General features: G+C 36.5%; 1 protein-coding gene across 2 annotated transcripts in view; it reads right to left on the bottom strand.

Moving 5' to 3' along the window:
• LOC138694816 (G-protein coupled receptor Mth2-like) overlaps positions 1-15,895 on the bottom strand; it is a 75,519-nt gene that overhangs the window by 40,859 nt on the left and 18,765 nt on the right. For both annotated transcript variants that reach the window (XM_069818912.1, XM_069818911.1), the window contains exons 3-5: positions 14,458-14,762; positions 8,023-8,101; positions 2,195-2,346 (exon numbers count right to left, since the gene is read on the bottom strand). In XM_069818912.1, coding sequence (XP_069675013.1) covers positions 2,195-2,346; positions 8,023-8,101; positions 14,458-14,762 — 536 coding nt within the window. The remainder of the gene's footprint in view (positions 1-2,194; positions 2,347-8,022; positions 8,102-14,457; positions 14,763-15,895) is intronic.

The raw sequence follows: 15,895 nt of genomic DNA, 5'->3' as shown, positions 1-15,895 counted from the left end.
AAAATCTGAAAGTTAGAATTTATAAAACAATTATATTACCGGTTGTTCTGTATGGTTGTGAAACTTGGACTCTCACTCTGAGAGAGGAACATAGGTTAAGGGTGTTTGAGAATAAGGTGCTTAGGAAAATATTTGGGGCTAAGCGGGATGAAGTTAAAGGAGAATGGAGAAAGTTACACAACACAGAACTGCACACATTGTATTCTTCACCTGACATAATTAGGAACTTAAAATCCAGATGTTTGAGATGGGCAGGGCATGTAGCACATATGGGCGAATCCAGAAATGCATATAGAGTGTTAGTTGGGAGACCGGAGGGAAAAAGACCTTTAGGGAGGCCGAGACGTAGATGGGAGGATAATATTAAAATGGATTTGAGGGAGGTGGGGTATGATGATAGAGACTGGATTAATCTTGCACAGGATAGGGACCGATGGCAGGCTTATGTGTGGGCGGCAATGAACCTTTGGGTTCCTTAAAAGCCATTTGTAAGTAAGTAAGTACCAGTAATCTATCAGGTTAATATATATTTTTTTAAATGAACTAAAATGTTTGCACACGAAATCAAAACTCATTTCATTTTTCTACTTTTCACTGAACTGAAATCTTGAATTAAATCTGAATAGTCTGGACTATTTTCATGGGATTTAGAAGAGTACCAAGGTTTTTCCAGTCGTTATACCCCTGAAAAGACAATGCTGTCATTGAGGTCGAAAAAAGTCGGCAACCAAAACAATATGGCCTAGTCTATCTCGATTTTTTTTAATATAGAATACAAGCTAACGTCGATCCTGTTTTTCTTTATTGCTTAAAATTCTGTAATAATGGATAGGTGAAAAGTGTCTCTTATTGACATCTAATGGAAACACAGTGTTTTCTTCTCGAATGAGTTCTTTTTCGACAATTTGCATCCTTTTCTTGTCCTGAATTTGTGGCCAATTTTCAGGGTCAGCACTATCAAAAGTGCATATTTCACTACCTGAACCTGTTGCATTAACGTTTTCATTAGAAGACGCACCACCAGTGTGATTGTTTATATTACTTTCATTAAATTGATTACACTCACATTTATATTTTGTAGAAGTGGAGGGTTCTTGAAGGGTCAAATCATCACTTCTCGCAGAATGCTCAGTTATGGGCACTATTTCATGGATCTTAATACGAGTATATTTTATACTGAACAGCATAGCTGCTTCCTCAATTGCTCTGTCGCCGCCCATTTTTGCCTTTTTTAAATGGCATGATTCGAATTTTCTACGTCTGTTGCGTTCTCTCTCAGACATTACAACGAAAACATAACACAGTAGACTTAAACTAAAAAAAATGATAACTCTCTTGGGAAAGTATAAATGGATAAACAACACTGGACCTTTACCGCAACAAGACCGAACCTTACTTGTCGGTCAGATGTTAACTGTGATACTGTTTGTAACATAAATAGGCCTATGGCTCATTAGAATTCATACTGCGTGACAATGAGAAGTAATTTTATATTCATTATTAGGTAATGGAATATTTATAAACTTTATAATAATTCAAGAAAATATACATTTATCGGTGTTGTATAACATGTTTTGAACATTTAAAATTTATGATCTTACAAAGCATGTTGAAAGTTGAGATAGTCAATATAATATGATATAATACATATATAAAATTGTTTTATTAATTCAGTCTAATTGACATATCACAAATATAAAAGTCAATGACACTTACCCATGTAAGTGTCATTGACTTTTATATTTGTGATATGTCAATAAAAAAATTTATATTTGTATAGTACACAATGATCACATGGATAAGTGTCATTGACTTTTATATTTGTAATATGTCAATTAGACTGAATTAATAAAACAATTTTATATATGTATTAAATCATTTAAAATTTAATTTAACAATTTGTGATAGTTAGCGTATTTAAGTTTTATCATTATTTATAATATTTCCTCATTGTTGGTCGAATGTGCGTGTGGAGCAGGAGGAACAAAAATAAGAGTTCCAAGAAAGCCGATTGAGTGAGAATAGAATGACTTTAATGAATAAATGAATGAATGCATTGACTGCACTTTAAATGCTGGCCTAGTGTCAATATTATTATGTTTATATCCTAATTTGAGAAACATTCTACATACCATTAGAAATAGCATTATATCCTACTTTAGATTCTGATTTTCTATGTCTCAGTTTTACTTACCATCAAACCAGCATGAACTTTCGGATTTTTCTTCTTCACTCGGCAGATGATGCATCACTGTGGCTACTATCAAGAATATCAGAGGCACACCCCAGGCGAAGCAATTATAGATAATCAGCAAGGGTTTATCCGACACAGGAAATCTACGAAATCTGTAAAAAAATTTTTAAATGTTTACCTAATTTCTAATATGTTTAATATCATATAGGCCTATAATTGCTAACTTAATGTCGTTTATATAATTTCGTGTCATAATGTCCCCTACACACTAACAGGGGAACTGTCCCAAGTCGTGTAGCTTGAATTTAATGAAAATGCATATATTTAAGCTAATTTTCGTTCATTAACAAACGTGCTGATAGTCGTTCATTTCACTTTTTCTTAGTTTACGAAATATGACTTGAAAATCAATGTAACTTACACCGCTTCTTGCACGCACTTGAAACGACACTGTAGCACATCTCCCGCATTAATGCTCTAGTTTAGTCTATTTTCTTTTTCTCTTAACTCACGTTAATAGAGTACTCTTACTGAAATACAAATTCAATTTGAATATATTAACTTTGTGACTCACTTTAAATTTGATAGTGTGGATTAGAAATGAAATGGTCAGGACAAAGAGCCATTGAACTGTACAAACATTTTATATAGGCTGGTTTTTCACTCTCTTCTCTAACACACACTGTTTCCAACATGCAATATTGTTGCTAAAACGTTATCAAACTTTCTCATATGTTTCTCTGTCACATCTCTGCCATGCGTATATGTTGTTGTTGTTTTCTAATGCCAGGCATTTGACAATAAAGTCATTTGACCTCTTGCACTCCAATACTTTTCAAAGATATTATCATGGCCAGCCACTGAAGCACAGATTTTGAGGTGTTCCGAATCCATCTCTTGATCTGAGTTGCACAATGGGCAGATAGGGGACTGATATATTCCAATTCTATGCAGGTGTTTGGCCAAACAATCACGGCCTGTTGCCAATCTAAATGCAGCTACAGACGATTTTCGTGGTAAATCGGGAATTAACTGTGGATTATGATGCAGAGAGTTCCATTTTTTCCCTTGAGATTGTGGGAATGGCAAGTTGTAGCCGATTTAAGTGAACACATAATTTTAACGTTTTGGTGGCTACTTCATTCACACACAACCCCCAGAATGTCTGGAGGACCACACCTGCTGTTGGTCGACGGGTCCACTGGACCTAGTTGGGAGATCTTGTTGATCACCAGCTTACCCTCCTTAAGCCACTGAAGGACGACTTTAGTGCCATAGCAGGTCAGCACTAGGAACAGCAAAGTAGAAAGAGGAGAAAGGAAAGGGAAATGAACCCCTAAGCCTCGAATGCTCTAATGCCATCGGGGTCGAAGAAAGTAAGAGTTCAGTGAGAGGACTGGATAGGAAAGGATAAAGAGGGAATTAGGTATTTAATAGAGGAAAATTATACCAAATTTAGTCATTAACTCATCAAGCTGACCAGTGCTAATTGATGAGTAGCCTCTCCCTTTAGTTCAGCTTGTAAAATTATGCTTACTAACAGCAGCACCACAGGAAGGTAGATATGGGACAATGGGTATTTGTCCAGGTTGGTTCCTTAAAGCCTTCAATGGGAAGGATTAATGGCTCTCCCAACTGTATCCGACAGATACCCTTTTGCAACCCTCATGCGTATATTGGCATGTCTTTGAAGACAGGTGAATGAAATTGTTGATACAAACAGAATGGAATGTCATTATGAAACCCCTATCATGGAATGTGTCTGTAATGTTTCCACAGATAATTTTTTATCTGAAATATTCTTCTAGCCTTCGAATTAGAATTCTATATTGGCTAAAAAAAATATACATCCAAGAGCTGCAAAAATTTTGTAGTTTTTAGAGGGATAATTTGTGTTTTAATTGTTTTACCATCTAAAGTATTTTTTACTCCTTCAAAAGTAAAAATATAGTGTCATCTATCTGACCACTCCAGAAATCCACAAGTAGTAGCATGTCTTTCGAAACATCCGAGAGAAATACATCTCTTAACCATCTTCTTATGTGATTTTTCTCCCAGTTTACCGGAACTACTTGCATCAACCACAACATTAAATAGCTTATAATTATCTACATGTTTTACTTTTGGTCCAAATTCCCATTTTAGTTCTTGAAAGCATAGTATGTACAGTCATATTCCTAGACTTCCAGCTGCACTACCTATGGATTTGGACGGTGTACGAATGAGTGAAAGATGCCATGGATTGCACTATTACTTTATTAATGTGAGTTGAAGATCCGAGTGCGCGCAAGAAGTGGTATAAGTAGCAACGATTTTCAAGTCAATATATTTCGTAAACGAGGAAAAAGTGAAACGAACGACTATCACCACTTTCCTTAACGAATGGAAATTAGCTTAAATACCGGTATGCATTTTCATTAAATTCAAGCTATACGACCTGGGACGGTTCCCTTGTAAGGAACTAAGCTCTTGTGAATGTTAATATTATTTTAACAAGAAACATTTATGCACTTGAGAATCAAGAAATTATCAAACTTTCTGTTAATATGGTAGTATCATTCAAATTACAGTACTAGATGACTGAAATTATGATGTGTTCAAAACAAAGTAGTGTCAAATCCAGCCAGCCATGATAAAACGTAAGGAGAAACAAATTAATGTGACATCATAGGGCCTAATGAATTCACTATTACTCGTACACTAATGCGGGTGATTAATAAATTCAGAGAGTATAATGACAAAAATAGTTAATTTAATACAATCTAACTCTAAAATACTTACAAAAAGTTAAATTACTCGTATTACTTTTATTTTGAAAAAATAAATGATACTTCGGGAATTATTACTTTTATTTTGATCAAATAAATTATATTTCGGGAATTATATACATATATATATATATATATATATATATATATATATATATATATAATTTGAACTGGTAATGGAAATTACGATAAAACAGCTGAATGGATTTTAATGAATGACCTTCATTTTCAAGTATGGTATCCAAGGATGTGCGGGAAAATAGTAGTTTTCAGTGATATCGCAGTCTAGTATATACAGTCACGAAGCTTGAGTTGATGAGGTTGCTAGGAACAATAGACTGTGCAGGTACTATTTCGCATTGTCTGTAATGAGGCGATAGTAGTGATCCTAGTGGTTAGCAACTATCTATGGATGCATATTTATTACATATTGAGCTTAGTGGCTGTATATACTAGACTGTGGTGATATGTTAATTTTACTAGATGATTTTTCTATTTTCCAAAATCTGTCATCAGTTTTGAGAAATAATGGTTTTTCAGATAAAAACAAAACATACACTACAATAAACAATATCATACTAAGAATCATGACCTGCAGAATTGCTGACATGTCGATCTTCATTTGTGTAATTTTCTTAGAACGTTTTTATATTGATTATTAAAAACTTCAAGACTTACTAAAAAGAATTTACAGGTCTGATTCTCTGATGTGTAATTTTCTGAGTATCGCTGTGTATTGGATATTAAAAACTACAAAAGTTAAGAATGTTTGATGACATTATTACCATTAAAATGAATTATTATTATTATTATTATTATTATTATTATTATTATTATTATAGTTATTGCTAGGATGTATTTGTCACTAGTTATATACATTAACGTTATACGGATGATATTTTTTTTTAGTAGGTTATTTTATGACGCTTTATCAACAGCTTAGGTTATTTAGCGTCTGAATGAGATGAAGGTGATAATGCCGGTGAAATGAATCTGGGGTCCAACACCGAAAATTACCCAGCATTTGCTCATATTGGGTTGAGGGAAAACCCCGGAAAAAACCTCAACCAGTAACTTGCCCCGACCAGGAATCGAACCCGGGCCACCTGGTTTCGCGGCTAGACTCACTAACCGTTACTCCACGGATGATATGAAAATGAAACTTTTTGAGGTTATATAAGTAGACATAGAGAACATCTTAAATTAGAATTTTATTGTTATAATTTACTGTGTAACAGCTATATATGTTACTGAAAACTACAAAACTTACATAAGATAACAATATTGTTATTAAAATTAAATATGTTTGTAGTTATTAATCAAGTGATATTGTGTTTTTCATATATTTAATGGTGATGTGGTGTAGATATTTATATGTGTGATTATCTAATATTCCTTGGTAGTAGTGCAGTACTATGGAAGAGGCATTAGTAATTGAATCATGCATCCTATTTTAGCTGCGTCTTTAAACTACATCAAAATTAATTTCATATTCTTCTGGTTTACTCCATTACATTTATGAGTGCTGCCAAACATATCATTTTGTTGTAGGGAGAAGAGGCTATTTCACTTTTTACTGCCAAAATGAGTTAGTTTATTTCTCACAACCAGCAACGAATCAAACACTGAAACTGCTAATGATTTACGATGGACAATTTTATTTAGGACACATATAAGATTCTACAACTCTGATATAGCATTCGCCTCATTTTTCGCATCTCAGCAATAGATTCCTCACAACAGCCCATATTGCTGAAAATATATGAGATAATTCATAAATAACTTAGGTCTCTGATCTTCTGCCATTAACAATTCATTATGAGCTTATAGGCAATTATACGTCATTGATTCAACATATGCTAATTTTTTATGTTGCCAAAATGATGTCCAGCATTCACAGGTAGGCATACTTAATACACTCTAAACGTTGTCCGATATTGTTTCTAACAATCTTCATGCTATTTCCTAAAAAATGCAGTACAAATATTTGCAAATGAAGTTGTGCGATCTGCAGATTTAAGTTTCGTTGATTATATTGGGTTAGATCAACGGCTATACAATAAACTTATTGCAGAAGATATTGTGGGTGTTTTTGTATCCGAAGATGGTGAGCCACCATTATACCATTGTTGTGCATGGCAGAGAAGGAGGACCAAATTACGACCTTAACTATGATCTGATGATATAGGCACCCCCTTTTCTTCCCTTATGAACCACAATATTGTAACACTGTGCACCATGCCAGCAAAACAAGCTCACTAGAATGACTTTGCTTCAGTTTGTATCAATTCGGATTGCTGTTCGTAGCAATTTCTCACACATTCATTAGTCACACAAGTTAATCCAGCAATATTTTGTAGACCAGTATTGTCTAGAAGAAGCACAAAAATGACAGTTCCTAACGAAATACCAAAAGGTATTACTTACTGATAAAGTAAAAGGCCTACAAGATTTTTTAGTCTCCCGATCACCTCAGCAAGATCTCTTAGCAGGGAAAAGTGATTCTGCCCTCTACATTTCAAGCTAGTTCACGAAACATGCAGCAGCTATGCCAAGATGCTATAACTATTGTTGGAAAGCATGGCAAACCTGACATTTTCTTAACTCTCATCTACAATCCGCAATGACCTGAAATAGCTACTGCTTTATTCCCACATGAAAAACCCACAGATCGTCCTGACATTGTTACTTGCGTTTTCGCACTGAAACTCAAGAACTGAAGATGGATATGTTCAAGAAAAAGTATTTGGCATTAAAGAAAACCATTCAGAGGGAGTATGTTTGATTATTATGGAAGCCAATAACTTTCAAAATGTCTGGTACTCTTCACTGAAAATAAATCCGAAAAACTTTTATTTGAACTTCTAATGAACTTAGTTTGCAGCATTTGCTGCACAAGTCACTTGTTACTTTTATTTTGAACAAATAAGTGATACTTCGGGACTTGCACATTCTTGTTGTTGTAACTAAATTTATGTTAATATTAAATATCATTATGAAGAAGTCCAACTACATTTTCATTACAGTAGAAGGTAGCAGGCCTAAATGATGCATACTTACACTGCTTTTCTCCATATGTTGAATGAAACGACGTTCAACCAGAAGAATGAAGATAACGTCCAGTAGTAAGTGAAGAGTGCTGAAAATTACATAAAAATTATTCACTTGGTACTGGTTCTCTATTTGTTTTAAAAGTTCTACATGCATATAGCCTATCATAATTCATAACTTAATGCAGTACATTCAGTACGTATGATGAGTGTCGAATAGTGATTGGAACCATACCAGCATTCGGGAATAAGGACAGAAGAAATTAGTCTACCCAAGAGAAAGATAATTCAATTCCGCTAAACTGGAGAATTACCTATGGCAGCTATCAACCGTGCTGTTATGGTTACGACCAAATAGAACTAAATACACATTGTCGCCAACATAAGGGCATGACGTTGGCCTGTAGAGTTGTTAGAAGGAGAAATTTGTTTCACACAGCTCGGTACGGCCCAGTGACTAGTAGCCAGCGTAATCGGCGTTGCTCTACCGTGCGCATTATCCAGTTGCTCCTTTAATTTTTTTATTAAAATATATTTATCTAATTTTCCTCTCAATGTTTAAACAGTGATCGATCCAGGAAAAATATGCTGGGTGCTCAGTTCAAACTTAAACCAGTCTTGCACTTCAACTACCCATTCTGCAACAAACCATATAATATATTATACGTTATGAATTTATAAGGTAAATCAAAAACTCAAAGAAAAATCCATTCATGCCTTAATGAATTTTAGTGTACTGGTACTAACTTAACTTTAGAATTTTTAGTAGGTAAACTTATGTGTTAAAATAATACAGGGTGATTATAAAGTAAGTACCCATTTTTGTGAAATAACAATTTTTTACTTTTTATTTTCAGTTAATTTGAAAGAATGCTGTCCATTGAAGAACGAATAGCAGTTGTTTGTGGAAGATTGCGTGGATGGACATACCAACAGATCCAAGAGGACTTCAATCGTAGGTTCCGAAAACCTCGGCCAAACAGGAAGACCATAAGCAAGTTGGTGAACAAATTCAAGAGGACAGGCAATGTTGCCGATGTTAAACGTTCTGGGCAGCCATCCACATCAGATGACACCGTGGCACGTATTGAGGAGGCTATCACACGTAGCCCATCTGCTTCTACCAGGCGGCTTAGCAGAGAACTCGGTATCCCTCAGTCGACAGTTTGGAAAACATTGCACTATCGCCTGCACATGAAAGCGTACACAATTCAAGTCCTGCATCACCTTGAGCAAGAGGACTATGCTGCCCGAGAGGCTATGTGTGCTGCAGAAGAAGAACAATTGATGAACAATGTGTTGTTTTCCGATGAGGCAACATTTCACACGTGTGGCGTAGCGAATCGTCACAAATGCAGAATTTGGGCTACGGAACAACCACATGAGATCCGAGAATGGCAGAGGGATACACCGACAGTTAACGTTTGGTTGGGAATAACAAAATTGACAGTTTATGGACCTTTCATGTTTGGCGAACCGACAATTACTGGAAACAGTTACCTAGATATGCTGCAACAATTTCTTGAGCCTCAGTTGGTAGCCAATGGAATTCTGGACACTGTTGTTTACCAACAGGATGGGGCACCAGCCCATTTCGCTCTCATTGTCCGGGATTATCTTAATGCTACATTTCCGGGATGATGGATTGGCCGTGGGTCAACAAGGTTGTGGGCATCCCGTTCTCCAGACTTAACACCACTAGATTTTTTTTGTTTGGGGATTTGTGAAGTCTCAAGTGTACAGGGTCAAGATAAGAGATGTGGACCAACTCAAACGTCGCATCAGAGACGCTGTACGCCTCATTACACCAGATATTCTGGAACGGGTGTTTCGACACTCAGTGCAACGCTGGGAGATGTGTCGAGACATGCGAGGTGGTCATGTTGAATGCGGTGATTTTGTATGGTATATCACTGTACTTCCTTATAATTATCATTTCAGCTTCGTTGAAGTCCGTTTTCCTAGAAATGGGTACTTACTTTATAATCACCCTGTATATAAGAACTTTATTCTAGATATCATGTAGGAAAAAAAAACTTGTGGATTTATTCATGTTGGAAAGCCATTTATCAATAAGAAACCATCTCAGTAAACAATGGTTACGGTACCTTTACAACAAAGTTTACAAAGCCATTTTACAAAAGACTAGTGAGATACTCGTACAGTTGGGACGTTCGTTCTGTGCCGGTGAGAATCATGTGGTAGCTAGCCAGTGAGCCTACACTCTTGCGCATGCGCAGAATATGGCAAGTGGCCAGTCTCGCAGAAAGCCTTGGCTGTGTAACATCGTCCTGCCACGTGCGTGATAATTGCTTTTTGTTAGTTTAGTTAGTTCATATTCATATTGTTTATTTATTATCGTGGCAAATTGCAGTTGTGTGTGTTTGTGTAGACTAAAATGCCTCCTATTCAGTCTAAACTTGGCGCAAAAACACTGCATAGCCAAACTCGGGAAGTTGTAAACAATATACATTCTTTCATGAAGAGTGAAGCAGCTTCTGGAGACTTTTTAATACCGCTGAAAAAGGTGCAAGAACGAGTGAGTGCAGCAACTAAAGTGCCCGAAAGAACAATAAGAAAGATAATTAAAGAAGAGAAACAGTGTGAGGAAGAAGGGACCTCTTTTGGAACGCCCGGTAAAGTTCATCGTGTACCGAAACACATCACAGATGTTGATGATTTTGATAAAAGAGTTATACGACAGACAATTTATAATTTTTATATAAATGACAAAACAGTGCCCACTGTCAGTAAACTGCTACCTAAACTAAAAGGTGCCATAAACTTTAACGGCGGTAGTACAAGTTTAAAGATCATTTTACGTGATATGGGGTTTCAATGGAAGAAGACAAGAAATAATAAAGCGGTATTACAGGAAAGGCATGATATTCGAGAACAGCGCGTATCATATTTACGCGCAATAAAGAAATACAGAGAAGAAGGTAGGCCTCTAATATACGAGGATGAAACGTATATTCATAGCACACATACAAGACCAAAAAATTGGAGTGATGACAAAACCGCAGGTTTACTGGCGCCTATTTCGAAAGGACCTAGGCTTATTATTGTTCATGCAGGGGGTCGAGCGGGTTTTGTACCTGGCGCATTTCTGATGTTTAAATCGAACAGGAAAACTAGAGACTACCATCATGAAATGAATGCCAACAATTACCAGAAGTGGATAACGGAAAAGTTGATTCCGAATTTGCCCCCTAGATCTGTTTTTATAATGGATAACGCACCTTACCATAACGTGCAGTTGCATAAAGCTCCCTCAAGTAATTCAAAGAAAAGTGATATGCAGGACTGGCTTAGAAAAAACAATGTGCAGTTTCAGGAAAATATGCTGAAAGTGGAGCTTTACGGGCTCATTAAAACACATAAGCCACTTCATAAAACTTACGTGATTGACAATCTCTTAGCTATGAATGGACACTGTGTACTCAGATTGCCGCCGTATTCACCTGAGCTAAATCCATTGGAATTGATTTGGGCAGATATCAAGCAGTGGGTAGCCGGTCAAAACACAACTTTTAAATTAGAGCAAGTGATGAAATTGTGCCAACAATGGGTTGATGACATCAGTGTAGAAAAATGGGAAAAAGTATGTGAACATGTTGAAAAAATCGAAGATGAATATATTGAACAGGAAGGAATTATGGAAAATGTAATTGAAAGCTTCATAATTACGGGTGGAGACAGCAGTAGTGAAAGCGACGACGATGAAGATGATGATCATAACGAAAATCACGACGACAATGGTGGTGATATATCTGGTATCGAAAGTTTGTCTGATGATTAGATATATTGATTGCGTCTGTTTCTCTTCATTGCTATATAATTGAACCATGGATATCATGTTATGTTTATAATCAGTTTTTATTTATTATGATAACGCGTGTGATGTGATAAGTGATACTGGACAACTGTGAGTGGAATGCGCCGTTCATCGCACATCCTGGAACCAACTGCGCATGATGATGTCACTACACGCTGCAGATCCCAGCCGAGGCGGTAAGTCACGTGTTTCTATAAACTCACTCTGTTGCTCAAGTAACCAAGCACACCGGCACAGAACGACCATCCCAACTGTACATAGCTAGAATGCACGTGTTCTTTACACTTTATGATAGAGTTTAGAAAGTCAATCTAGCTGACATTAAACAGAGATGTACAGTAGAATCCATCTTAACTGGCACCAAAGGGACTAGGCTAGTTCCAGATACGAGATTCTGCCAGATAACTAAATAAATACCAGTATATACAAAAAAAACAAGTTCGTATTTCATGGTGTCAAATGTTGAAACTGCAGCCATGTGAAGCTTATTTCTCTATCACTTGCTCATAACTGAATAAACATAAAAATGTGTGGATTTTCCTTATTAAACCACATCACACAACACAAATAATACACTGTGTTAGGTTAGAATATTCACTAAAAACTAAAGTTCGTGCGAACTTCTTAATGTGGCAACATTGACAGCCCGAACATAATTAAATAAACATAAAAATTGTGTGAATTTTTTATTAAAAAACATCACACAACACAAATACTACACTAATTTTAGGTTCGAATATTCACTGAAAACAAAACTTCGTGCGAATTCCTAATGTGGTAACACTGACGGCTCGAACGTAATTAAATAAACATAAAAACTGTGTGGCTTTTCTTTATTAAAACATATCACACAACACAAACAATACACTTATCTTAGGTTCTGAAAATGAAAGTTCTTGCGAACTTCCTAACATGGCAAAACTGACAGCCCCGACTGTAGCAATGTGCCAGACTTAAACTTTTTTTTTTGACACAGTCAAAAGTGCTGTTGTTTTGGTATTGCCGGTTATTTGGTTGCCAGTTATGAAGGATTTTACTGCACCAACAGGATTGTACATGCTCTTTACGCTTTAAAATGGAGCTTTTAAAGAAATTAGCAGAGATCGGCACAATATGAAAAAAAATTACAATTATGAAACTTATTGTGGCAAAATATAAAATATATAATAGATGTTTCAATATTAAAATATCTTCGTATCTAAACCACATTTGGAACAAGTTTGCATCACAATTAAAAAAAAAAAAAATCTAAAGATTAATAGTTTTCTCTGCATTTAATATAATACTGTCTGCCTATGTGGTGCAGTTGGTACAGTGCTGGCCTTCTGTGCCTGAGGTTGAGAGTGCGATCCCGGCCCAGGTCGATCGCATTTAAGTGTGTTTAAATGCAACAGGCTCATGTCAGTATATATCCATTTGTCCAATTAATCTGTTGCTGGACACTTGAAATTAAAATGTAATGTAATGGAATTTCGAGAGGAAAGCAATACAACCCAGCACTGTGACCTTTAAAGATAAATTGCGCTAACCCTCAAGCTAGGTACGAGGGGGATCCAGGAAATAACGACCGTTTTGTTGTAATAATTAAAAATATATATATTTATTTGAAAAAACAAAGTCTGTTACATAACTGAAGCTTCCTTTACTTCTCTACATAATCACACCTACATTTAAACATTTGTCGTATCTGTTCACTAGCTTTAGAATTCCCGTGTTATACTCCTCTGCCGCCAGTTCATTAAGCCAGGTGTTCACTGTCTTCAACTCTTCATCACTTCCAAAACGCGTACCACCCAGAAAGTCTTTCAGCTTAGTGAAGAGGTGAAAATCGCTAGGAGCAAGGTCTCACAATAACGATTTGCATTGATCGTAGTGCCTTTTGGCATGAAATCCAGCAAAAGAAGACCTTTGCGATCCCAAAAGACAGTAGCCATGACTTTTTGTGTTGAGAGAGTCTGTTTGAATTTTCTCGGTTTCTTTCATTCATTACAGTATCACCATACACTTCTTTCAATTTCCTATAAATTTCTGCAGGTTTCAAATGTCGGGCATTCAAAAATCGAATCACACTCCTCACCTCACAGTCGGCGGGATTATCAATCACGTCGTTCATTTTGAAGTAACACAAAATGCACAATGACGACTTGTTGCAACCAGTACTCACAATATTATGAGAACACATGTTAAGGAAGCCAGTTGACCTTCAAACAAGGAAGGGGAGTAAGCTGCGCAGCGGGTATGCGCGAACGGTCGTTATTTCCTGGATCCCCCTCGTACATTCCCAAACCACACTGGCTGACTACATTAAGGTTTGCTGTGTACCCAGGCTTCAAGCAGGCAACCTCCCTCTTCCCTAGTCCAGTCTCCTTCGTACATCACCATGGAATACTATGGAATGATGACGGAATGCAGAGATGGCGACGAAATGATGTAGATGCGTGATATGGGGAAACGAGAGAATTCTGAGGAAACCCCAACTGTGACTTAGTCGCCACAATGTCACTATGGATTTTTCGATGGAAGATCTCAGGTTGAAGCCTGACTACTCAGTCACCGCAGAGTTTACATTTCAAATTACTATGCCAGAGATCAGTCCAACATACGTACCTTGATATACACAGTAGTCAGAGGAAATTAAATGCATAAGAAACATCCCGACGGACGTGTAGGCGAAGCAAAAACACAGCACGGTACACATGAGGCAATTTCCCTGGAGGTCCCTGAGCTCGGGAACCAGCACATATACAGCAAACGTCAAAAGCAGGAAAACCGCAGATATCAATGTACAGGCGCTGTACAATTTGATCTCCCAAGACAGCTCGGGACTGGGATAGTCTTCTGAATCACAAATTATGGCGACGTCTTTTTCGGTATTTCTGTCATTCTGTACTGTAAGTGTGGTGATGCAGTACCTGGGAAAAGTAGACACAATATCATTGTATTAGACGCATATTGGTACCAAATAAGCGCAACATGAAAATCGATGTATACCACATTGTTGCATGTTGCCCATTGCTCCTTTGATGTAATCCTGCCTTAACGGTTTGTATACAGTATTTAGCAGTAAATTGGGCTAACATGTTTTTCGAATTAATACAACATTTAAACGCCTGCAAGATTAAACTACCCGAAGACATACAATGACGTTGCCAATTTGAATTCATTACATGAAAGTTGCTAAGAGAGCTTTTGTTTACATGTGCTATTCAGACGTGAATAACGTTCATCTAAGAAGTTATAATGAAACTCGTGCAGGTAAGGCGATTTGCAAGAAAATATGCTGGCAATCTTGTTCCAGGAAGGGAAACTGTTCAACTTGTTAAAAAATTATGACAAACAGTATACGGTATCTCAACGAAAAAAAAAGCCTTCTATCAGACACAGAGATCTTATGGAATAAAAATTAGATAAAATATGTGAACGAGTGAATATACTCCAAAAAATCTCTCTGAACTCCTTCAGCTTGCCCAGAAAAAATATCAGTCAGAAAACTGCTTTAAACACTCCTGAGGAACTAATGCGTGTCAACGGCAATTTTCTACGCTCTTGGTGAGCTGATGGACATCATTTTCAACAATTCTTCCAACATACAGTTTAGTGCTTATTATCATCATTAGTTTTAAATACCAATTTATGCTGTCGGTAATAAAAAGGCGCGCTGATACTAGCATTGATGTTGGCACCCTTTTCCCGGCTGCAATGTGAGGCACAGAGCAGGCACAAAACAGAGTCTGACCGCTATGTATTATGTTCTGCTCAAGTCATCCATATCGCCCCCTCTTTTTGTTATTTCTTACATTAATAAATTATGTTACGCCCCTTCGAGACAACAAACACCTCTTTGTTTACATTTAAAATACCAAGAAATATTATGGGGGTACGCCAAATTATGAAATTAGAATTATGATAGAGAAATTGATAATTGTAAGGTTTGTATATTACAGTAGAATGTTATTGGCGTCTTTAGGTTTATAACAAGGTTTCTCTGAACATAACATTAATGAAACATGGGACTTTTTCATAGGAAATTTTGTTAATACTTTTG

The sequence above is a fragment of the Periplaneta americana genome, chromosome 2, assembly GCF_040183065.1.
Source record: "Periplaneta americana isolate PAMFEO1 chromosome 2, P.americana_PAMFEO1_priV1, whole genome shotgun sequence".
Classification (NCBI taxonomy): Eukaryota; Metazoa; Arthropoda; class Insecta; order Blattodea; family Blattidae; genus Periplaneta; species Periplaneta americana.
The sequence above is the reverse complement of the archived record's forward strand: the minus strand, read 5'-3'. Positions and strand labels throughout refer to the sequence as shown.